This window comes from Nerophis lumbriciformis, linkage group LG11, assembly GCF_033978685.3.
Source record: "Nerophis lumbriciformis linkage group LG11, RoL_Nlum_v2.1, whole genome shotgun sequence".
Lineage (NCBI taxonomy): Eukaryota > Metazoa > Chordata > Actinopteri > Syngnathiformes > Syngnathidae > Nerophis > Nerophis lumbriciformis.
In genome coordinates, this window is record NC_084558.2 from 37772656 (window position 1) to 37798312 (window position 25657).

The 25657-nt window shown below is 38.7% G+C and overlaps 1 protein-coding gene across 1 annotated transcript in view; it reads right to left on the bottom strand.

Moving 5' to 3' along the window:
- The window catches only part of LOC133610421 (zinc finger protein 385D-like), an 84806-nt gene that overhangs the window by 8164 nt on the left and 50985 nt on the right, over positions 1-25657 (bottom strand). The window contains exons 4-6 of the mRNA XM_061966666.2: positions 9032-9183; positions 8851-8958; positions 6294-6468 (exon numbers count right to left, since the gene is read on the bottom strand). Of these exons, the coding sequence (XP_061822650.2) occupies positions 6294-6468; positions 8851-8958; positions 9032-9183 (435 nt within the window). The remainder of the gene's footprint in view (positions 1-6293; positions 6469-8850; positions 8959-9031; positions 9184-25657) is intronic.

Consider the following 25657-nt stretch of genomic DNA (forward strand, 5'->3'; position numbering starts at 1 on the left):
AATACAGCACTATGTCATCAGTTTCTGATTTATTAAATTGTATCCATCCATGTTCTACCGCTTATTCCCTTTGGGGTCGCGGGGGGCGCTGGAGCCTATCTCAGCTACAATCGGGCGGAAGGCGGGGTACACCCTGGACAAGTCGCCACCTCATCGCAGGGCCAACACAGATAGACAGACAACATTCACACTCACATTCACACACTAGGGCCAATTTAGTGTTTCCAATCAACCTATCCCCAGGTGCATGTCTTTGGAAGTGGGAGGAAGCCGGAGTACCCGGAGGGAACCCACGCAGTCACGGTAACAGTGCAAAATATTGCTCATTTGTAGTGGTCTTTCTTGAACTATTTGGAAAAAAGATAGGTTTTTATTTATATTTATAAAGGATTTTTGAATTGTTGCTATTTTTAGAATATTTAAAAAAAAATCTCACGTACCCCTTGGCATTCCTTCAAGTACCCCCAGGGGTACGCGTACCCCCATTTGAGAACCACTGAGTTAGACTATCAACAGCTATCCATTTTTTTAGTATTACCGTTTTTGTTATGATGCATATTGAAAGAAATTAATTTTTACTCTTTGATGACACGTTACTAAATTGATGCAGATCACCAAGAATACAAGTTTGCAGTGTCATTGGGATGTTTATATTTAGGAATGTGATTGCTTCTTTTGTTGGTTTCAACCGTAAGTCTTTCATTCTCTGACATTCCCACAATAAATGAACAAGAGTTCCCTCAGCTGCCCAACACTTCATACATAACTTGCTATCTACTGCAGTGTTTTTCAACCTTTTTTGAGGCGAGGCACATTTTTTTCATAAAAAAATACGGAGGCACACCACCAGCAGAAAACGTTAAAAAATGAAACTCCACCAGGTCGTCGTGCCTTATTTTGAGTTTGTTTGTGTTTTCCTGTGTGTAGTGCTTTAGTTCTTGTCTTGCGCTGTTATTTTGGTGGCCCTTCCTGTTTTTTTTGTGTTTTCCTGTAGCAGTTTCATGTCTTCCTTTGAGCGCTATTCCCCGCACCTGCTTTGTGTTAGCAAGCAAGACTATTTAAGTAGTTGCTATCCTTCATTGTGTGGACATTGTTGCTTGTCACGTCATGTACGGATGTACTTTGTGGACGCCGCAAGTTTTTGCTGTCGTCCAGTATTTTGTTTGTTTACTTTGTAGCCAGTTCAGTTTTACTTTTGATTTGCCCAGCCATTGCCTTTTCCTTTCCCTTTTGTTCATTTTTGATTTAAGCATTACATACCTTTTTACCTGCACACTGCCTCCCGCTGTGGTCTGCATATTGCGATCACAACAAACCATCCTCGTCTCACCCGACACATTCCGACTTTTACAAAGCAAAACCTGCCACCTACTGACATGGAGTATTACCGGTACGTGGTTACCCTGCCGAGTTCTACACAGCACAGACACTAAGCAACGGCACATTATTTGCAGATTATAATTATTGATTTGCAAAAAATATTTTTTGGACCAATTAGGTGAAGTTGTGTAATTTCCCACGGCACACCAGACAATATCTCATGGCACAGTGGTGGAAAAACACTGATCTACTGCACCCATTTTAAACAGCTGAGAAGATGTAAAATACAATCTATTCAAGATCTTAAATTGACTCAGCTTATACTGTTCTAAATTACTGTTACTATTAAAAATGGGAGCACAGGAGCAAGACTGCTTCCGCTACCACTACTTTTGTTGCACACCATGGGCGAGCTTGCCCGCCAATTGAATAAGAAAGACACCTGTAGAGTTTAATCGATGTCCTCAGCACACTGCTCAGCTATTTGACAACGCAAAAGACCAGATTTGACATTTGTCAAGCTAACACACAAAGAAAGACAGGTATTTAACATATATATACAGGTTGTAGATTTATAACATTGGTTGCTGTAATTAAACGGGAAAGTGGCCAACGTTGGCAGAGGGGTTAGTGCATCTGCCTCACAATAGCAAGGTCCTGAGTAGTCCTGAGTTCAATCCCGGGCTCGGGATCTTTCTGTGTGGAGTTTGCATGTTCTCCCCGTGACTGCGTGGGTTCCCTCCGGGTACTCCGGCTTCCTCCCACCTCCAAAGACATGCACCTGGGGATAGGTTGATTGGCAACACTAAATTGGCCCTAGTGTGTGAATGTGAGTGTGAATGTTGTCTGTCTATCTGTGTTGGCCCTGCGATGAGGTGGCGACTTGTCCAGGGTGTATCCCGCCTACCACCCGAATGCAGCTGAGATAGGCTCCAGCGACCCCAAAAGGGACAAGAGGTAGAAAATGGATGGATGGATGGATTTCTTCATATCACCATTTTGGTCATAAATTATTCAACATTTAAAAACAATGCTTAATTTTAGCCAAAATAATAACACACAGTAAGAGGTCAGTGTGAATTGTTCTTATTGATATATTCATTGAGTGCAGGTCTTGTGAATTTAGTTTTTGAGATGCTTTGCAATAAGATTAATAAAAGTTGTTCCTAGACAACTTCAAATATCCTTTTTACTTAATATTTTATTAGACAAATTTACTGTGATTTTAGTCAACTGAAATGTTGAGAAATTTAGTAGACTTAAAATAAAGTCAATTTAGATGACTACAATATTGAATAAAACTAAGTTATTTTTTTGTCAAAAGACTATGACTAAAACTAAACAAAAAAACCCTGTCAAAATGAACACTGCATCACCGGTGAAGCTGGTGGAAGTTAGGCACCTTGCACGCCTCCGTCTTTCTTCTTTTTGTTTGAGTATTCCCCACAGGTTCATTAATGGACTGCACTTGTCCAGTCCATCATCTTCAGCTTCCTCAGGAAGGCACTTGACCATCTTGGAGGTGTGTTTGGGTTCCTTATCATGTTGGGATACGGCCGTGTGTCACACTTTCCCAAAGGAAGGGGGAGGTGGGTCACGCTCCCCTTCTGAATGTTGAATTGCTACCCAGTGCTGGTAGCACTCATGCCAACCATGACACTACCACCACCACCACCATGCTTGTAGGCAAAAACACTCACTACGTTTCCATGCACTAAATTAGTCTGATTTCTCAAATACTTTATTTGTATTTTCACACCAACATGTGAAGTCCAAGTGTCCATGCACACTCTCTAATGCAGAGGAGTCAAAGTCGTTTTCACTGAGGGCCACATCACCGTTATGTTTGGCCCCAGAGGGTCGCTTCTAACAGTGAATAATATTAGCACACAATTTTTTAAAGCATTTTATTAGTAGATTTAAAAAAAACTAAAATGTAAAAAAAATATGGTAAGTTGCAATAATTTCACCTTAAAATCTAGTGTATATTATCCAGCACCCCCGCGACCCCGAAAGGGACAAGGAGAAGAAAATGGATGCATTACTGTAAATGGAAAAACAGTACTGCTATTTTTATCGTTAAAAAAAAGGCAGCTCAGTTGCAAGAAAATTTACATTTGTTTTTTTTTTACTGTAAATAAAAAAAACTGCAATTTTACAGTAAAATTTTGGCACCTGAGCTGCCAGTTTAAAAAAAAAATGTTTTACTGCAAATCAACAACTGTACATTTTTCGGTGTATTACTGTATTTTATTACAAAAAAAAAGTACCGGTACTGTTTTTTTCATTCAGAGAAAAATGCTGTAAAAACCACAGTAAATATTTACAATTTTACCATGAAATCTATTGCTACTTTTACATTGCACAATTTGATGGATAACTTGCTTTGAAATCATTATTATTAGTATTTATTTCTATATAAAACATGGTGTGAATGTTTGATAATATATTTTTGCATATATAGACAATATTTAAGTTAACATAATTTGCAATTACATGGAGTACATGCATTTTTTTTCCTGCCAAAATAGAAAGAAAGAATACATTTAGTAAGACAAGTTACAGTACTTTATTGATACATATTATTTCCAGGCTTTCGAGGGCCAAATAAACTGATGTGGTGGGCCACATCTGGCCCCAGGGCCTCGAGTTTGACACTTGTGCTTTAATGTGACTATTAGTCATACGTCGTGTGCCTCCCATACACTGGGGGGCGCTTATTTCCTTTTAGCACCTTTAATTTATTTATTTTCAGGATGACCTATATGACGTCACACTAGGAGTCTGTGGCTTCTAACAAGTTAACAGCCCAGCTATGTTGGGATGTCCGCTGTAATATTGACACAGACTAGAAATATTACGTCTCTAATGGCTATGCTGATGTTAAATAACAGACAGCATCAATAAATGATCTTGGATTTTGCTATGAACATGACGCTACTTCCAAGAACGTATCGGAGTGGATGCAGGTCCGAAGTAAACAAATCTTGACGGCAGAGAGTTTTTCCGAAGGAATTTTTGGACCGAGAATCCAGAAAACTAAACTTTTGAATGTCTCGGAGTTCATTCATAAGGCAGCAAAGGCTCTGGGGATTGATGGAAGGAGTTTTAAATCCGAAGGACAAGAGCGTTCGTGCCCTGACTGGATACTTTTCCAGAGGAACTTGGTTACTATTCTTCAGACTATCTTGCCAGTTGTGTATTTAACATCAGCATAGCCATTAGAAATGTAATATTTCTAATCTGTGTCAATATTACAGCGCACATTACAACATAGCTAGGCTGTTAACTTGTTAGAAGCCACAGACTCCTAGTGTGACGTCATATAGGTCATCCGTAAAATAAATAAATTAAACGCGCTAAAAGGATATAAACCAGAGTTATTGTTAATCATTCTAGAAATGCTGCATGAAGAGGTTTTTGCACACATTATTATTATTATTGTAATTTATAATACGTGTATCATTCTCTTTCAGATTTCGTTCGGGAGTCCGAATTAGTTACCTTATTAAATAAATATTTTTTTTTATTTATTTTTTTTTTACCATCGATGCATTTGAAAATGTTCTGTTCTTTTAATTTGAGAAGCAAAGAAACAGTCTCCTTTTCTTTTCAATTGTTGGTATTCTTATTGAATGGTATCTGCTTCCGGGTTATATCCCCTGCTTTGAGGCTGACCCATGTGCAACACGAAGGGTCCCCTCGGCCGCACACCCCCCTCCAGAGATCTGGTTTCCAATCGCATAATGCAGGTGTGTTAGTCCAAATTTTCAAAAACCCAAACACGATCAGATTAAGGTGTTTCCATGGGCTGTAGGAGGCTCATTTAGAGCCGAACTATTCTAGAAATTGGACAAGTTTAATGCATGGACAGGTACTGAATGATCTTGCTGTGCGCTTGTGTTGCCTGCTATTTAGACAATAAGGGTTGTGTGTTGACTAAATAATACATCTATACTGCTATACAAGCTGTACAGTGACTACTCTAACAGGATGTATATCCAAGTTTCCTTTCTATTGTATTGTCCCTTGAGTAGTAGTATAAATGGCTGCTTGAATGTGAGGGGTGTAATTGCTTTAGTGCAGACCTGGGCAAATTAAAGCCCGGGGCCCGCATGCGTTTCAATCTGCCCCGCCGGACATACCCAAATAATTTTTTTAGATCTTTAAGATTGAAACTGTAGCTGTCATTATGATGTGCAGTGATGTTTTCAAATTACCGTAAGTCTTGAACTATACAAAAATTTCAATGGTTGGAATCTGCGCTTTTGCATGATATACTAGTTGCTATGGTAATCTAGGTCACAGCAGCTCAGACGAGGCACCAAGCAGTGTGGGTGGGGAGCGTTTCCACAGAGTGTCAGCCTGAAATGCGGGTGTCAGGGACAGACGCGGAAGGAGATTTTTACAACAAAGTTCTAAAGCTTAGTGATATATCAGGTATATCAGATCGTAGGTGTTTTTTTTTTTTTTACCCTTCGCGTTCATATTTCGTTGTGTTTGTTCGTCATTTTTGTTGCGTTTCGCTTGATTGTAAAATATGTCGATTGAGAGGTGGTGTGACGTTCATATTATGTCAATATTCAGTGTTTTATCGTTCATAGTTAATATTGTAAGTCCCAAATTCTTTATTTTCATGGACATTCTGGGTGTCTCATTCAGTAAAAAAAAAAATAATTCCATTCCGTTTTTGAAGGCGGTCTCTCATAACGTTTTTAACATTTAATCAGATGTTATTGTGATGTTTTGTATTAGTGTTCCTAAAAATAGATTTACCGGCCCCCAGACACATTTATTTCTCTAAATTTGGCGCCCCAAGTCAAAATAATTGCCCAGGCCTGCTTTAGTGGGTTCTTTATATAACCACAGTACAGGACGAGGTAAAATCACTAAGTTGTCCTTAATATTTTGGTTGCCTTATTTACCTTCTGTACAACATCTCAATAGCTTGTGCATGTGTTCTTTTTAAATACCTGATCCTTCTTTTAATTGCGAGTCAGTTTGTCGTCCACTTCCTCTCCCCGCCTTCTTGTCTTTGCCTCTGTCCTTCTGCGCTCCGTGCCCGTTCCTTTGTCGGTTCCTCTGGTTTTCTAAGGCCTTCAGCTTACGAGCATGTCTGTGACCCTTGTAGTGGGCCTCAGCCTGGCTCTGGTCGTGACACACAACAAACAAAAAAGCACACACAATCTGGATGAGCAGAACAAAGCCACTGGCATGATTTAATTAGAGAGGGGCAGCATGAAATCAGTTAACTGTGATGTCTCCATCTGCTCCATCTCTTTGGCTTCACATGCAAGCGTGGCGTTAGGAGATAAATGATAATAGTCAGCGCTTGACTGTGAGGAAGACTCGCAGCGCCTTCCTGATCATCACTGTCGGGCTACGCACAAATGAGCGCCAGTTAGGCGTCATGGCATCTCATGACCGTCCTCTTGAGCTCATTTGCTCATCTCTCCCCTGATGCAGTGTGACACAAAATGCCCCACGTCTGTTAACACTCAGATGACCTCGCAGGGCTACGACATGCAAACCGGGGGGCTGTGCGGCTGCAGAGATCACAGGGCTAGTGCTAAAAAAATGATATAAAAGTAAGATCCATTTCCAGCAAAGACGAGAGCAGTGGAAAAATGAAACAAGCAAAACATTCAGTTGTGATTCCATGCACACAATCACGTTCACATACATTAAATAAAAAAAAAAAGAAGCAAAACCAAGATGTTCATACTAATAAATAGCTCTGAAGTGCTACAACCTAGGCCATCTCAGCAATGACTTAGAAAGGTGCCCGCTACAACAACCAGATGCATATTTTCTAAATGTAATTAAATGATTGCGTTGAAGGTCCTATAATTAGGAATGTGTCCTACTGGATCCAGCAGATGGGGCTGTGGTGCAAAAAGCTTGTTAATTATTACTTTGAGCCAATATGTACTTTTCTATTTAATGTAGAGCAGTGATTATATAAAAAAATTAATTAACACACATATCTTATTATTATTATTATTATTATAAGCAATAGGCATTTTGTTTTAAATTACTTAAGTACTTACATGGAAAATTAACGATCATTTAATCAACAATTTTTGATAAGAATGTCAAAAAGCGGAAAGAGCGTTTAAATTAAACACATTTGTTTTTAAAATAAACAAACCATTACATGTTCCCTGCATGATCGAATTATTAGCAATAATGATTCATTAACTAATAATTATTACTATACCTTGTCCTTATAATACTGTTATCAGACTAATTCCATCAGCTGCCTGCTGTCCCTGTCTTTTCTCTGCCCTGGGTGTATCCCTCAATGAATAAACATGCCACTGTCTTCTACCTAGCAACAAGTGACCAGAAAATAAAGCAGACCTAATGCTGTTCTACCTGCTTGCTCAGAAAAAGTGTACATTTTGAACTTTTACTGTGTTATTAAAATCATATACACCAGTGATTCGCAAACTGTGGTACCTTATGGTACGCCAAATAACCACTTAATAAATATTCAAACAAAGTGTTACTGTTCAAACTATGTGTAATGTTATAGTGGCCTCAATATTAAATGTACTTGTTAAATAAAACCTCTGCCTTGCTTTTTTTTTTATAAATATTTATGCTACTGTATTTTAACGTTGGTCATTATGGTGGTACTTTGAGAGCAAAGTGTTTTCGGGGGTGGTACTTGGTGAAAAACGTTTGAGAACCACTGATATAGACTATCTGTTGTCTTTGCTTCACCTCCGGTGGTAAGCAAGAATACAAACTGGAACAACATACGAGGCTGAACAACCGGCACACGTTGAATGTTGTTCCACACAAAGCATTCAGCGTTAGGTACTAGATTCAGAGGAGAAGAATCAGCTTCCACCTGCATACTGTCTGGCATGCTGGTGTAGTATGAGTTTACTATGTGCCACCATAGTAAGAAGAAAGACGGGTAGGACAAAAAGTGTGGTTAAAACACACCTTCCACTCTTCATACATAATACCCAGAGTATGTGCATAGGTGGACCCGATACCTGCCTGCAACCTGGCATCCAACGACTGCCATCAAGCGGCACTCATCTCAGCTGCGGTTAGCACAGAAGGAGGAGGAGAGTGCCTGTTAGCTAGCAAACGTTTTTTTAGGGCCCAAGAGCGAGGACACTCATAAAAAAAAAAGACAGAATGTCAAATAATTGCAAAATGTACCACGCTTACCTCAACCTGCACAGTTTACAAAAAAAGTTGTCGTTATTCTTGCAAGCTGACAATATAAATGCAAATGAGCAGAAAAATGAACTGTAGAGGGAAAGGGAGCTAAACGAATATGAATAGAAAGGTGCGATAAGGAAGGAGCCACACTGATTGGTTTCCTCTCCAGAACGCAGAAAAATGGAAAAAAAAATACAGATTGGACAGATAAGAAAAGCCTGCCTCAGGAAAATATCAGTATGCAGGGTAGACCATGTGAAATGTGCTCTATGTACAGTATAGGGCGCAATTGGGTGCACCAAAAACTGTAAGAAGGTGACCTGTATGCAGGACTGTAAGACTTACAGCAGAGTTAAAGCGCAGGTGACAAATATTACAGGAGATAATTGTTCTTCGCCTGGGCGGAGCCATGCCAAAGGTGTGATTGATTACCGCCTTTTGCACCGGATCCATCTGTGCAAACACAACCACAGTGCGCACTTTTAGAATACGTCCAACTTGTATCCAATTGGATGTTAAATCTCACCGTGTTGAAATGAGGAAACAGGCTGAAGGGCGAGGAGCTCCTGATTCTGAGCGGTAGGAAGCGCTCCAGGTGGTTCCGCGGCTGCAGGCTGGCTCTGCCCAACAGGGACAGGGAACCCAGCAGGGGGTGGACCGGGTTCTGGGACAGTGCACCTGTAGCAGGGATCACCACATTGTCAACACAAGGTGTTTTCTCGCTGTCAAAGAAATGTATCGTGTTAAGCATTGATCGTAAAAAGATCAATGACACAGTTCTTCTCCCTCTTTTGTCATCCCTTATGACTAATCTCATCACACTTCATTTTCGCTGGTCAGATTGCTCATAATTTACAGCGCATGCTGACCTTTGTCTAAACCCAAGGCAAACATCAGAGCGCAGAAATTATCACACACAGTGTGATACAGAAGGGTGGCATCCTGCGGGGACCGTGTAAAAGGTTAACATAAAAGTTATCAAAGACATCTTGTATTCTGGTTTTGAAGACCAGGGATGATCATTACCATGACATCATTTTCCTAAACAATGTGTGCAATCTATAAAAATAGTGTGTACTATTAGAATAGAATAGAATAGAATATATCTTTATTGTCATTGTACATCGTGCAACGAAATTGTAAGCAAAACTAATTTAGTGCAAATTCATAATAACACATAAAAACATAACAGATAAATAAATAAAAATACATAAAAATATCAAGCACGCAGCTCACATGCACAGTCATTGTCTTGTGTTCAGCGACACTATTGCTCTCGGGTAAAAAGTGTTCTTAAATCTGTTTGTCCGGCATTTTATTGTCCTGTATCTCCTGCCCGAGGGCAGCAGTTCAAAAAGTTTATGTCCAGGGTGAGATGGGTCCCTTATGAGTATAGTATAGTGGGCGTGTTGCATGCGCTCTACTAACATTGGCAAAAATGAAATTTTTGCATGTCTACGCAGCTTTCACCAAGGAGACACTCGATCATTTACTGCACATTCATGTTATCATACTTCAAGAAAATGTTTTCATGTAGGAGATACAGTATGTTGATATTACATATTTTATGTGAAAAAACAAACGTCATTACTTAAAAACACTATAAAACACCAATACGCATACATTGAATTTGTTTAGCCCCTTAAAGGGGAACTGCACTTTTTTTTGGGAATTTTGTCTATCGTTCACAATCATCATGAAAGACATGGCAACGGATGTATGTTTTTAAAGCATTCTAAATAGTAAATAAATGGGATCAAAAGTCCGCTTACAATGGAGCCTATGAGAGTCGCTCTATTCTGGCTATAAAACCCTTAGAAAAAAACCTTCATTAAGGTTTTATATACATGATGTAAGTATTTATGTAATGTAGTAAAATGCACATTAATAATAATATTTAATATTTACGTATTTTGATCATTTTAAGCATACGCGGCACATTCATTTAAAAAACTCATCACAAAGCTTGCTTTTTTTTTTATACAACATCACTGATTATTAGTCACTGAAAACTTCATGAGAGCCAACAAACATTATAAAACATCCCTTACTGTACAATGTCTGCTGTCATTAGGATGCCGACTGCTCGGATGTTCATATATTCCAATTTAGATGAAGAATGACTCATAATTCTCGTGTAGAAAAGGGGGGTTGGAACCAAGCGTCTTTTTGTGTCGTTCTCGCCATACCCGGGTCTAAATTGGCTGTTGCCAACTTTTCGGATTACATCCTCGTCCTTCTACTATCCAGGTGAGAGGCATGATTTATGATCTAGAATAAAGTTTGGTGAGCAAGGAAACAAGGAAGCAGCTCATCAGTCGATCATGTCAACATTGACACGCAAGCTCGTGATCACGGCGCCGCTATAAATAGTTTGTCTGCGTTAGCGCTTATAATAACAATATCACTAAAACTTGGTTAATATTCTAGTCACAAAATGTAAATGGAGTATTGTTGGCGGTTTTTGGATGTTTTTTATCGGGTTTTATGGGGGAAATAGAGGACCTTTAATTGGCTTCGCTGTAAGCGGACTTTTATTTACGTTTATGTACGTGTTAGATTGCATTAAAAAAAAAATACATCTGTCGACATGTCTTTCATAATGATTGTGAACAATTCAAAAAAAGGGCAGTTCCCCTTTGTCACCCAGCATGCAGCTATAAAATTGTAAAATTGTATTGCTGAATATGTCTAATATTCCTATTTCTGACAAATGTCTGACCAATCTAAGTCTATGAGCACGAGCTGATGAAGCCTACTCGGATGAGCGGCGAAACGTCTTCCAAGACAAACCAAGCAGTCCAACTGCGAACGATTGAAAGCCCTGAGATGACAATGACCCGGATGAATGAGAACCTTCATAGGAATGACAAATATGTTGACACACATACATAGGACAAATGTCCATCGTTGGTCTTTTCAATTTTAAACGCGTTTCAGCGTCTTTTCTTTTAAAAGTAGAGCAAACAAGTATGGAAAATGATTGACTTTTCTCATGTTTGATGCTCATAAACAGGCTTTAGGGCACATGTGTTAAACTCGAGGCCCGTGGGCCAAAACTGGCATGCCACACCCCTTCATGTGGCCTGGGAAAAAGCCTAAGAATAATATTTGTCAATAAAGTACTTTATTTTTTCGTACTAAATGTATTTGTCCTTTCCATTTTGACACAAAAAATGCATGTACTGCATACAATGCATATATTTTATAATACTGTATCTAATAATGCAACAAGTATTATATCATTATACATTCAAGCAGGTTATCCATTAAATGGTACACTGTAAAAATGACACTAGGTTTTACAGTAAAAAAAACTGGCCTTTCAGTGGCCAGAATTTTACTGTAAAAAAACAACTAAGTACCGTTTTTCCATTTACAGCAAAACAATGGATTTTACCATTAAAAAAGTGTTACCGCTTTTATGCTGTAAAAAAATAACATGAATTGCCATCGCATCTGTGTAATAATATTGTGAGGCGAATCCATATACATTTATGTTCATATATTATTCACTCTTACACGGCCCTCTGAGGGCAACCATAACTGCAATGTGGGCCTCAATGAAGACAAGTTCAACACTGCTCTAGGGACACATTACTAGTAGAACATCATAATCAGTAACATAACATCAATAATAATAATAACCATATTCAGTGTAGTGTTAGAGAGCGAAATGTCAGATGGAAACCGCCAAAGGCAAATTTACCCAACACTTGGCCTAATCTCCATGTCAATATGACTTCCAATGATTCCCACTCATACACAAATCTAAAATTAATCTTATTAATCTCTTTCACTGATAGTCACATAACACAGCTGGGCAAGATGTTTAATTAACTGAATTTAGCAAAAGTTGCCATCAGGGGTGGTAGTTTGCAAAATGTAAGGAGGCCCTTTTGACAAGACGGCACTGCGTCCACATTACACTAAGTTCCACAAAAGCATCATCGCGGCTGATTTAAAAGGACGAAGAGAGCGAGTTAGTAACACTTGTTTAAGCCGCTCTTGCTGGGACTTTGTGACACCAGCGGGCCTAATGGCTTTTTATAAATAGTCACTCATTGTGGTGGGACTTCATGAACCCATGAGGGGCAAAAAACTTAAGTAGAATATTATTAGAAAAAAAAAAGTTGCGGTCGCCATGTTAGCAGTGGATGATGTAGGTAGTAAAAAAACGAGCAACATTTTAAAGCGCATGCAGATGATACTTGAAATGATACTTCAAATACAGCAATTGGTATCTTGTGGAATTGATACAAAAATACATCAGGAGGTTGCCTACAGCCACAGTTGTTAATGTCTATGTTTTTTGATCCAATGATAATTAAGACACCACAACAGTTATTTATTTCCTTGGTGGTGAATAGCGGTGTTTATTGTAGCATTTACGGTATATATAGCAGTGGTGGGCAGTCAGGGCCAGCAAGGCCTTCTCTGCTGGCCTAACATAACCAGAAATCATGATCATATTTAAAGATAAAAGTATTTTTTTAATTGACATTTCCTAAATATCTAAAAGTATTCATATTCTCTTCATTTAATATTATGCTCCTTCCATCGCAGTTGTTTTTAGGTTATAGAGTTTTTATCCAATCAAAATTCAGCTAGCTTATGTTGCCATGCTGTACCAAATCTGCCCGAGGCCTTCAGGATCAACAATGCGGGCGTCCGTGCACTTTAGGTGAACGGGCACAAACATTTGACAGACAGCTGCGATAGCCAATCAGATCATGAGTTGTTGTCAGTAAGGCCTTCTAGCTGGCCTAAAATATATATTGTGATGTTACGAACTAGGTAACATAAGAACTCTTTTACCCAGCATGCAACAGTAGTGAAGAGCATGCGCAGTAGCCCTGTTTAGCCAGTGGGATGTTTTTGATGAGCATGCTGTGGAGTAAACTTTAAGATCTCAGTCAACACGCCTCGTCAGCATCTTTTATGATTAGACAAGACAACACATATTTGCAAAGCCATTTTCAAGAAGGATATTTAAAGAGAAACTACATCTTGTGAGACCATCTCGGCCAACACCGGAAGCTCGAATGGGTTCTACAAATTGTGAGTTCAGATATTTCTTTATTTTTTCACGTTTAATATGTTTTTTGCAATTTTAACTTTGACAGTACAACATAAGATATGTTTTAATTGCTGATGTGGGTTTATTGATTTTTATAGGCGCCAGAAAATAACCCGTTTTGTACACTGTTGAGGTGTTTCAATAGCCAATAGTGCGTAAATGTGTTCCTGTATAGTATTTCTCCAGCAATGAACAACAAATCAATGATTAAAGTGACATGCTTGCCATTCTACAATACACCGTTTGTGGACAAGACAATATGACAGCCATCGAAGCACATACAATCTCTTTATTAACCAGAGGTAACACAAACCAGGAGAAATAATAAACAGAGCTGCCGTAATTTCCATCAAACTGCCGCTGCTATGCTAACAAACATAGCTGAGCTAAAATCCTGCTCGGAGCACGCTCTCGCTGACCTCACACGTCACTGGGCAACAGGCATCACCTTTTAAAGGCACACATGCACGCACACACACACACTCTGCTCTAATGAAACGTCTCTCAACTGCATATGCCAGATATGAGAATGTTTTTTAAAGTAACGTATTAATTACTTTCCCAAGTAATTACTTACATTATTAAAGAGTCATTCCTTTAGTAGTTTAATTACTTTTTTGGTAAAGTAACAAGTAACTATCAATTACTTTTTTTAAGTAGTTTTCGGAACACTGGTTAAAATAAAGCAAAACTGTACCACCAACTCAGGAATGAAGCACTTATTGCATAATTTATCTTAAATTATTTGCAATTGTCCACAGCTGTTCTTTTTATTGGCTCTCGGCACATTTAAAAATAAATTCATTTATGACGGGTATTATTCATTTGATTTGTCACCTGAAAAACAAAGCTACATTAAGATGTTGATGATTTGTTCCAATACCTTAGCATATATTGACCTAGGGCTGGGCAAAAAGACAAAAAAATAGCACAATATATTCTTTTATATTATCTGATCTTCATTATCACAATTTTTTATGTTGTTTTTAACCTGCCTGTTACGTCGGGGTCGCATGTTTGTGCGCGGATCGTTTCCCCAAGATGCAGACGGAACTCCGGAGGCAGTGTGCAGGTAGGAAAATTATTTATTTTCCATAAATCAGTCTATAATACAAACATGCAGAAAAATACAAACAAACACAAGAAGAGCGTGCCGATTGCACGGGGAGCTAAGGCAGAAAACTAGCACTGGAAAGCTAACATAGAAACAGGAATCAAAGGAGTAATAACGTAACTTGTTGCAGGTGCAAACAAAACAGTCAGACCGAGTGTGGCGAAAGGCAGGAATAAATAGCTCTCTGATTAGTGCCCGGGAGCAGGTGAGCGTCCCAAACACTAATCTGAGGCAGGTGAAAATAATCAGCACCCATGGCAACCAAGAAACACAAACCCAGGGGTGCTGAAACAGAACTAAGAGAGTCTTAAACTAAAACAAAACACGATCCGGGCAACGGATCATCACAATGCAGGATACAAAGCATCTGTATCAAAAACAAAACAAACTACGGATTACTTCAAAAAAAAAAATCCAGTAAAACATATGTATAGTAAAATATAAAATATTTTAGTAAAATATTTAATATTTTAATATAAAATGAACTATATTACTTCTTTAGATGATTAAACAAATGTATTGTGTTGCAGATTTTTGAGGGCGCCAATATACCTTGTACATCGGCTTGACTTGCTCCACATCACTTCGACGGCCCAAACCACCGCCACAAAACCTACATTGAAGTTGCTTTTTTCTCAACAATATTCTCATCTGCGGGGGATAACCGAATTAAACCGCTCACGTCTCTACTCGCGGATCTGCATTTATTCTATTTCTCTATGCAAGAAGATGGTGTAGGTCACACAAGCCAATTTTTCTAATTTCGAGTTGGCATAAAAGATTATGAGGACAATAAAAAAACTGTGAGAAAGGCTTAATCTCTATTATTGCCAAGATTAGTCTCTTGGTGACTCAGTACCATACAACAATTGTGGAAAGAGAAACTGCATCGAGCAGGGAAAATGGAAAAAAAGAAAAAAAGAGGAAATAAGAAGCTTTCATTGTGGCGAGCCAGAGCCGAAGCATCAGTAGGAAAGGCCGCTTTGGTTGTTTTCACGGTGAATGCATTTCCTCGGCTCATCTGTCTGAGTCAGGTTCTCTGTCATCGTTCTCCACCAACTCGGGGTGGTGGAGGCTCATTCTCATTTCTCAACCTTCTTCTGCTGCATTCAGAGTTTTAACAAAGAAAATGTTAAATGACTTATTCGCTGTAGTCTACTTTAGGCAGGGTGACGGATTCAGTGATACAAAGCAGAAGCCATGAGCGGTACTGAAGTCATGTATAGGAGGACAAAACGCAGATGGAAAATATTGTTCTGTGAAGGCAGTTTTCATATGACACTGCAATAGTACTGATGACATGTTATGATTTGGGCGTCAACAGAATAGGAATGCATATTAGACGATGCCTGGTCAAAAAAAAAAAAGGTCAGACAATGTAATATTTGGTTGGACCAGCTTTTGCTTTGATTACAGCACACATTTGCAGTTTAGCATCCTTGCATAGGTTTTTCGCCAAGATTGTGACGCTCGGGTCTCATAATAGCGATAGCTGTCGTGATGCCAATATGCAAAAGTTAGCAAGAGAGAGCGTGCAGTTCAAAAGGTATTTGATCTATGCAAAAAACCAAAGGTGAGTGCAGCGGGGAGTGCACTGAAGCATAGGGAAGGCTACGTAGTACAAACGCTAAACAGGCTACAACGTAAACTAATAGAATGCTGGCAGTTAGCAAAACAGTTTACCTATCAGAAAAATTATAAGCAGACTAAACACAAAAACATCCACATAACTAGAGATGTTCGATAATGGCTTTTTTGCCGATATCCGATATTGTCCAACTCTTAATTACCGATACCGATATCAACCGATACATACAGTCGTGGAATTAACACATTATTATGCCTAATTTTGTTGTGATCCCCCGCTGGATGCATTAAACAATGTAACAAGGTTTTCCAAAATAAGAGAACAACTTCAACTCAAGTTATGGAAAAAAGTGCCAACATAGCACTGCCATATTGAAGTCACAAAGTGCATAATTTTTTTTAACATGCCTCAAAACAGCAGCTTGGAATTTCGGACATGTTCTCCCTGAGAGAGCATTAGTAGGTTGAGGTGGGCAGGGGTTGGGGGGGCGGGGTTTGGGGGGTGGATAGTGGGGGGTGTATATTGTAGCGTCCGATTGTAGCAGTCTGACATTATCGGACATCCCTACACATAACACAATGTTCTGACAACGACAGCAGCATCAGCTAAACTAAAATAGACTAAACTAAATGCGGTCCGCAGGAAGACGGAAGTTAAAAAAAAGAAAAGAAATACTAATAAAATGTTTTTTGTTTAATTTTTTTAATCTGTCCTTTCTAATCCATTTTCTACCCCTTGTCACTCTATGTGTCTTCTAGCCGCTCAGGCAAATCATATTGTCTAAAAATGCATTTTCCCATCCATAACGTGACATCATTGTGCTCATATATATATATATATATATATATATATATACACACACATATACACAGTACAGGCCAAAAAGTTTGGACACACCTTTTCATTCAATGTGTTTTCTTTATTTTCATGACTATTTACATTGTAGATTGTCACATCAAAACTATGAATGAACACGTGGAGTTATATGGACTTAACAAAAAAAGGTGAAACAACTGAAAACATGTTTTATATTCTAGTTTCTTCAAAATAGCCACCCTTTGCTCTGATTACTGCTTTGCACACTCTTGGCATTCTCTCGATAAGCTTCAAGAGGTAGTCACCTGAAATGGTTTTCAGCCCGGCCCCCGGCCACATTTTTTTAACCCAATACGGCCTCTGAGTCAAAAAGTTTGGGGACCCCTGGACTAGATTATCAACCTCAGAACAGGTGCGCTGATAAAGTAAAGCTGCTGCATAATATGCCGAAACGGAAGTGGAACCAAAATACGAGCACTAAACAGGAACCAAAACCCGGAACACAAAGCACAAACACAAAACAAGACACGACATGACAAAGACCTTGTTTTGATGACGGCATATTAGGACCACATTATAAGTTTTATTTTAATTTAATTTATTTGTGGCGGCCAGATTTGGTGCTACCTGTTCTGCCTTGGCTCCTATACACATTATTATGGGACCGTCTGACTGTCTCCGCACAATAGATGCTTGCCATCGTAAGACACCTCATACACACCTGGTCTGCCAGAGAAAAGACGACGTAGCAGCAACAGAGATTAGGGTTGCCAATTTAGTGAATTTGCCACAATATTTAGAACTAATTTTGATCTAGTTTGTCTTTTTAAAAAAGTGACGAACAACAAATATAGCGTCGTTCTCTAGTCTTACTGGATACTTCTGGAAGCTCTGACTTGAAAGCATGTACTGCTCTTCTTTTAACGAGCAGCAGGGCCTCCAATTTAAAAGTACTTCGAGGCATGTGACATGAAAAACCCACAAATATTTGCGACAGTTAAAAGTTAATTTTTATTTGTAAACCACAACTCAGCATTACAAAAGTATTACAGTCTGTGGGAAACACGACTGTCTTTCGACTTTTTAATGACAGCTTTTAACCAGGTTTTAGTAATTTTGGCAATCTTTTGATGTTTTCTCAGGCTTGATGCATGCCATTAATTTGACCCTTTTGAAACAGATGAACGGTTTTCCACAACCACAGGATGTGTCTTTTGACATGGCTGTTACACAAATGAGAAGCTACTCACTACGTCAGTTAGGCTTTAATAACTTAAGATGAAACAATCGCTTATGCCAGGGGCGTCAAAGCTGTTTTCATTGAAAGCCACATGGCTACAGCTGCGTTTACATTGCAGTTTTTCGCCAAAATAAAAGTGATATTTCTAAAATTTAGACAAAGTATATTTGCGACTTGTGGGTGTTTCCATTAAAGGGTGTTTTGCGTCATTAACCGTAATTCTCGTAAAATCTCGTCCTGCGAGACTCCACTTTGAGGAAGATAGACGCTTTGCGATTCCATGGTTTCGGAGCTGTGATTACAATGGCAGCCACTGCTGTTGCCGTGATTGTCAATAGAAGACGAAGGCAGCGGGTGATCGCTTAAACCTTGAGTTTGACACTTGTGATTTATGCAGTAATTATCCAAAGGGAAAATTTTACATATTTGCGTTGTTAAATTCAGGTGGTGTCCTTTTTTTTGGACAGGCAATGTACAGTTAAGTCTGACATTATCTATACCTTTGGCAAATCTGGACTTATTTTTATTCAACGACCAAGTTTTTCATGATTGAAAATGACACAGGCATTTCTTAGAAGTTCGTAAGAGGCATCATTGTGAAAAAAATATTTGTCCGATTTTATTTACAGTTTAACAAAAACTTTGTTAAAAATTGGTATAAATAATTTGGGACTTGTCACACAAAAACAGGCAAACTCAATAGTATATCAGCAATAGTATACTATTGCTGTAAATATGCCTACATTGTGTTGGCTTAGTAGCGTTATGATGGCGTTCAGAGCTTGGCATTTATCAAAACTAAGTTTCGCAGGCATATTCAGCCTCCATTAAAAAGCAACCCTCAAATGGAAACCAAAATGTTCAAAGATGCCTGATGGTTATGGACCCTACTCAGGCCTTGTCTTTAAAATAGACTAACTAGCTTCATTGTGACTGAGGACAATTTGGGTCAAGTTTAACGGGCAATATTATCCCACGGGTAGTTACTGCCCGTCCGTTTAAGCCCACATGCACAGCCACAGCGGGTGGAAGCTTCAAGCCAGTTGTACCTGTAGGGTACCAAACAGCCCACATCAGGCTCCCAGTGGTAATCTGTCCTAGTTTCGACTAGAGCACCGTGGAGCCATTTTCACCCCAAGGCTCCACAAAACTGCTACTGAATTTGTTCAAGGTGAACTCCTCTAACCAAAGAGAAGCAGCAGGATTGTGTCAGCACCACAAGTCTGCCGACAGACACACATACTGTACATAAGGTCTGCTTTACGTATCCCACTGGGCATCCTCCAGTTTACGATACATATGTCGGACTAATGATGTTTAACAACAACAATAATAACAGTTGAAGTCCAACTGTTCATTTTGGAAATTACATTGAATCCATGAAGGAAAAAAATTGCCACAAGATTTCCATTAGAAATAAAAAAAAATTGAGAATATAAATACTGTTACAAACACGGTAAATTGGAATGTGAGTTAAAAAAAAACGCAACTAATGTTTTGCGCACAAAAACAGAGAAAAGCATCCCCTGAGAACCAGAGTCATCTGCAATGGGCTTTTGTTTACTGTTTATTACACATTTTGAAAATAAACCAGCATTGTTATGCAAATCACACTAATGTCCACTACAGAGGACACCGAGTTCCAGGAGGAAAATGGTGCAACATTAATATTTTTGCATGGGTGCTGCTCATTAGGGGGTATGCATCTTTGAGCACAAAACTATTTGATTCAATTCAGATTCTTGGGGTGACAATTCGATTTAGAATCAATTCTCGATTTAACATGATTCTTGATTGAAACCCATTCTCACAATATATTATTTGGTATGGTAATTATAATGAAACCTTTTCAAAACCGGCTACAGGTGAGAAAAGCTCTTTCTAGTTGCATGGAGATAGCCTAAAAAATATTTTTAAAAATGTATTCTCCAAAAAAAAAAAATTGACAAAATGTTTTTGTTTTTTTAAATCCATCCATCCATCCATTTTCTACTGCTTGTCCCTTTTGGGGTCACGGGGGGTGCTGGAGCCTATCTCAGCTGCATTCGGGCGGCAGGCGGGGTACTCCCTGGACAAGTCGCCACCTCATCAGACGGCCAACACAGATAGACAGACAACATTCACACTCACATTCACACACCAGGGCCCATTTAGTGATGCCAATCAACCTATCCCCAGGTACATGTGTTTTGGAGGTGGGAGGAAGCCACGCAGTCACGGGGAGAACATGCAAACTCCACACAGAAAGATCCCAAGCCCGGCATTGAACTCAGGACTACTAAGGACCTTCGTATTGTGAGGCACATGCACTAACCCCTGTGCCACCTTGCTGCCTTTGTTTTTTTAAATAAATTTTTTAAAATTGTGAATCGACTTAGAATTGGGATAATAAAATAACAATCACAATTTAGAGGGAAATCGATTTTTTAAAGGCCCTATCTGCTCATAATAATGAGGTTGACACATCCCATAACTCAAGTTCTCAACTGCAAAGACAAAGGACAATTTGACAATGTTGACATCTGTATGGGGAAAAAAAGCAAAGGAACAAAAACTTCAGATTTGACGGATTCCCTTCGTCTTTAGCGTAGCGTTATCTTCAATTTTCCTTTGCGGTTTATGTGTTTGGCGGTCGCATGTCGTTACAGCATGCTGATAACTACTGTTTCAGCAGATGTTTTGCATCCATGACAGATCAACAAGCTAAAAAGCTAATATGCAGGGGAGTCAGCATGAATGTACGACCAGGGCTGATCAGATGGAGCCAGTGCCCTTTTGAAAACATTTTGTGATCAAGAACACTTAAAATAAACTGCCGCCATCTGCTTGAATTGAGATAGGCCAGCCAAATCAAACCTGCTGAATGACAGCCGTGCCAGATGTGTGCCACACATTTAACAAACATTTAAAATCTGTTTGAAAGCATTATGCCCCCTCTAAGCTGGGTGATTAGCCGCTTTCTGGGCTCAGTAGTCTTCACAGAGCGCTGAAAAAGATGATGGATCATGCGTTAGCGCTGAATTGCAACATCTTTCTGCAATGAAGATGTTTATCAAGTCTATATACTGAAGCCAGCATCAGTATATTCATCACTGAGGTCATTTAATTGCCTTTTAACTAGGAACGATTAATGTTTGGTTTGTTTTTTACTGCAATAATGTGAAGGATGTGAAGACCTTCGTGAAAAGGCGAACTATCTCGCCACAGTTGTTATCAGTCTGCCTAATCGAAGTCACGCTGTTAACACTGCACCAACTGACTGGGGCTGTTTACAGGGTAAAAGCTGGAAGGCTGCAGGTCTATATGTGGAATCACACACATTTGTTTTTGTTTTTATGCAAATGTTTTCTAATGAGCTCGTGTTATCTGATTGTGTGTCTATGTTAGTGTAGTTACAGTTCATTCAAGGACGGTGGTGAGAAGGGTTTAATCAAAGTTTGCATGCGTCACAGTCAAATATATTTTTGTACTTCATGAACAACAAATACTGGTCTCTAAATTCAGTGTGAGATGATTACAATTCCTCAGCGCTGGTTGCAAACAAGGCCTAATCAATCATCCACTTTGACGTCTGCAACCACGTTGATGCGCACATTTCCCGCTCAAAAGCTAAAATCAAACAAATTCTGCGCAAACATTTTTATCCTGGTATTCGCACCCATCCCTTGCATGCGTCTAAGTGTGCGGGGATTTTATCTAAATACACTGTTTATCTGTAGAAGAGAGTCTGAAGGAGGGGTAAGGAGCATGGCTGCATGGCCAACAGGCAAAACTCAACTGTAATCTCCTTTCGAAATGTTCCCCCTTGATCGTTTTAATCTTCCAACTAGGAAGAACCCAGAGCTGCAGCATAAAGTAGATACTCACACCATACGAGCACATCCGAACATTTGATTCGGTACCAGATATACAGTAACACTCCATATATTTACACATGAACATTCATAACCAGCTTGCAGACTGAACTGGGCTGTTTAAAAGGAGTGTTTAACTTAGCCCAGGTGAAGTTACCCTCATGCGATGGGATTGGGGGCTTAATTTTTTTAATGGCTGTTACTGTATGTACAGCACTGCCTCCGTTTTCGTACATTAATTTCTTGGTTGTAAATTAAAATTTCCGTCAAAAGATTTAGTTGATTTTTGTATATCGTCTTGGTCAAGGGTGTCCAAACTACGGCTCGCGGGCCAATTGCGTCCCGCCAGCCTCTTCAATTTGGCCCGCGAGACGTCATGAGTTTAACAAAACATTGCACCGCGGAATGCTTTCAAATCAATCTTAAATACCAGGCAGTCTCTGATTGCCACAGATTTTCTCCCATCTTGTTGACAATGTGAGTAAATCAGCTCAATGACCCTTGAAAGTACTTTGAAATTATAGCAACAACCTTCCCTAGTTGTGATGCAAAACAAACAAATAAATGCAACTAACATAAGGGTCAACACACATGGTCACACTTAACACAACCTGCTCACTAAACACTGTGGAAATTATGAAAAAAACCGGCATTAAAAAATTCTAAACTACACCAATTTTAATCCATTAACATGCATGACGGGCAAAATTTAAAACAGTCTCTTCACACTTATCCATGTTTGGCGCATTGTAGCTGCTTGATATTTCTGATTGATTACAAACATAAGAAATACTCTTAATACCAGATTATATTAATTATTTATCCATTAAATAATGTTTTTATTAATCATATTAATATAATATGTATATATGTGTATATATATATATATATATATATATATATATATATATATATATGTGTATGTGTGTGTATATATGTGTGTGTATATATATATATATATATATATATATATATATATATACACACATATATACACGCACATATATATATATACACACATGTATATATATATATATATATATATACACACACATATATATATATATATATATATATATATACACATACATACACACACACACACACACACACACACAAATATATTCATATATATGCATATATACATAAATATATATATATATTTATACATACATAAAAAAATATATATACATACATAATATTTTTATTAAAACATATTAAACAATGCTAACATAATTAAAACAAATTTAAAAAACACGCCAAATGTTCAACCAAGACCAGGATTCGAACCCAAGACCTTATACTATGCACTGCAAGTACTAATGATGTCCGCCACGCAGCCACCATGACGTGGCCAAGATACGTTTGGGGGAAAAAATATTATATGAAGCGCCTTGTCATTCAATAATTTACATTTTATTGTGCTTTTTCACGCAAAATGATCGCAAAGCCTCACGCAGAGCGTGTGTTCTACATTTAGGGCGGGGCGGCACCTGACTGACACAACGTTATTATACGGACAGCGTTCCACACCAATTTCATTCAGGTAAGCGCAACCTTAGCTACATCAGTATGATGTAATGTTGACAGCACATTTCGGCTTGGATTATGTTTAAAGTACACTTTATTGCGTTACGTTCTTGGAGTTGCAGCGGGCTGTGCATGACCAAAGGTCGTATATTGAGAGAGGATGATCTACCGCATGGTGATGTACAGCGCACATGATGTGCTACACAAAGTACATTTACAGTCAGTCATATAATCATCCTTTTTGTCACTTAAAAAAATTCAGAGGACATGACTTCGGTGTCCTCAATGGTAGTTACGGCCCAATGCGGTCCCCAAGTCAAAAAGTTTGGACACACCTGGTCTTGGTTATCGTACGGCCAATACATTTTCCCATGTATAATTCTGCGGAATTTAATTGACCACAACTCGAAAATTAGCCACCATGGGGCCAAAGAAACTTGTGAGTGCCAACACTTGGATAAGCATGGCAATAAACGCGACTGAATCCAAGAAAGAACCCGTAGCAAAGTACGAAGGTCATATCTGTGTGGCTCAACCCTCCCTTTCTCCCTTACGCTCCTTGATGTCCGTCTTTGTCAACAGGTCTTCAATAAAGGTAATGTTAAATGATAATTTATTCATTTAATTCGTCATTTATATGAGTTTTGCATTGTTTTCACCATCTAAACTATAATTATTCACTATTCTTTATTTTGTGTTAATTTTTTTAGGTGTCTGGATCAGATTAATTTGATTTACATTTCTTCCTATTGGGAAATATTGCTTTGGTTTTCCTTTGATCTCAACCTCTTTTTTTCTGGAATACATAGCCACTACTCTTTCCCCAACCTTTGAACCCTGTGGCTTATAAATCAGTGTGGCTATTTTATGGATTTTTTCTTCGCTCATAATGTTTTGTTTTCAACAAATAGTTTTTGTCAAGACTTGGACTATGGCTTGGTTTGTTCTCCCGAGGTGCAAGTGAATTGGACTGGATATGACTTGTAGGTGAATACATATTTAATAATAACACTCAAAGGAACAAAAGGCGCGCTCAAGGCGGATGTACAAACTTGACTAACGAAAACAAAAGACTTGCACGGGGGCAAAAAACTATGAACAACAAAAAAACACTAACTGTGGCAATAATAAACAAACTTACTTGGCATGGACATGAAGTGCGCAGAAGTGGACAGAGTGTGACAGAGGGCATAAATGCGGGGTGTCGTCAGGACGAACAACAGAAAATGAAAAGCTTAAATAACACAGACATGATTAACGAAAACAGGTGCGTGACTCAAAACGTGAAACAGGTGCGTGACGTGACAGGTGAAAACTAATGGTTGCTATGGTGACAAACAAGAGTGCACAATGAGTCCAAACGTGGAACAGGTGAAACTAATGGGTAATCATGCAAACAAGACAAGGGAGTGAAAAGCCAGAAACTAAACAAAACATGACTTAAAACAAAACATGATTACACAGACATGACAGTTTTTACATTACAGCGACAGAGACACTGAAAATGTGTGTTATTGTTGGTGTTAAGGTGCCATCTTTTGGACCAGTTCGCTTTTTGCAGGTGGTGTGGGTTGAAAATGTACTTCCTGTTTTATGCCTTGAACCAGGAATAAAACTGTCTATGGCGTTTCATTTATCACCCCAAGCAAGGTTTGTAAGTTTTACACTATAAAACAATTTATACTTACTAAACCGTCCCACGAGTGATGTCTGTAGGAGTGTTTTCATGCATATTTCTACGCGCTATCATAATGTCGTCAAGCTAGCGTTGTTAGCATTAGCGAATATGCTAACAGGTTTACAAGTGTCTGCTAATATTAACTTACAATGGCATTCTTTTTGTATTGTTCTAGTTTTGTAAATTTACCAACACGTAACCAACGTATTGACTCTTTTCAGCAGATTGGAGAGCTAGCCTAGGTAGAGAGTC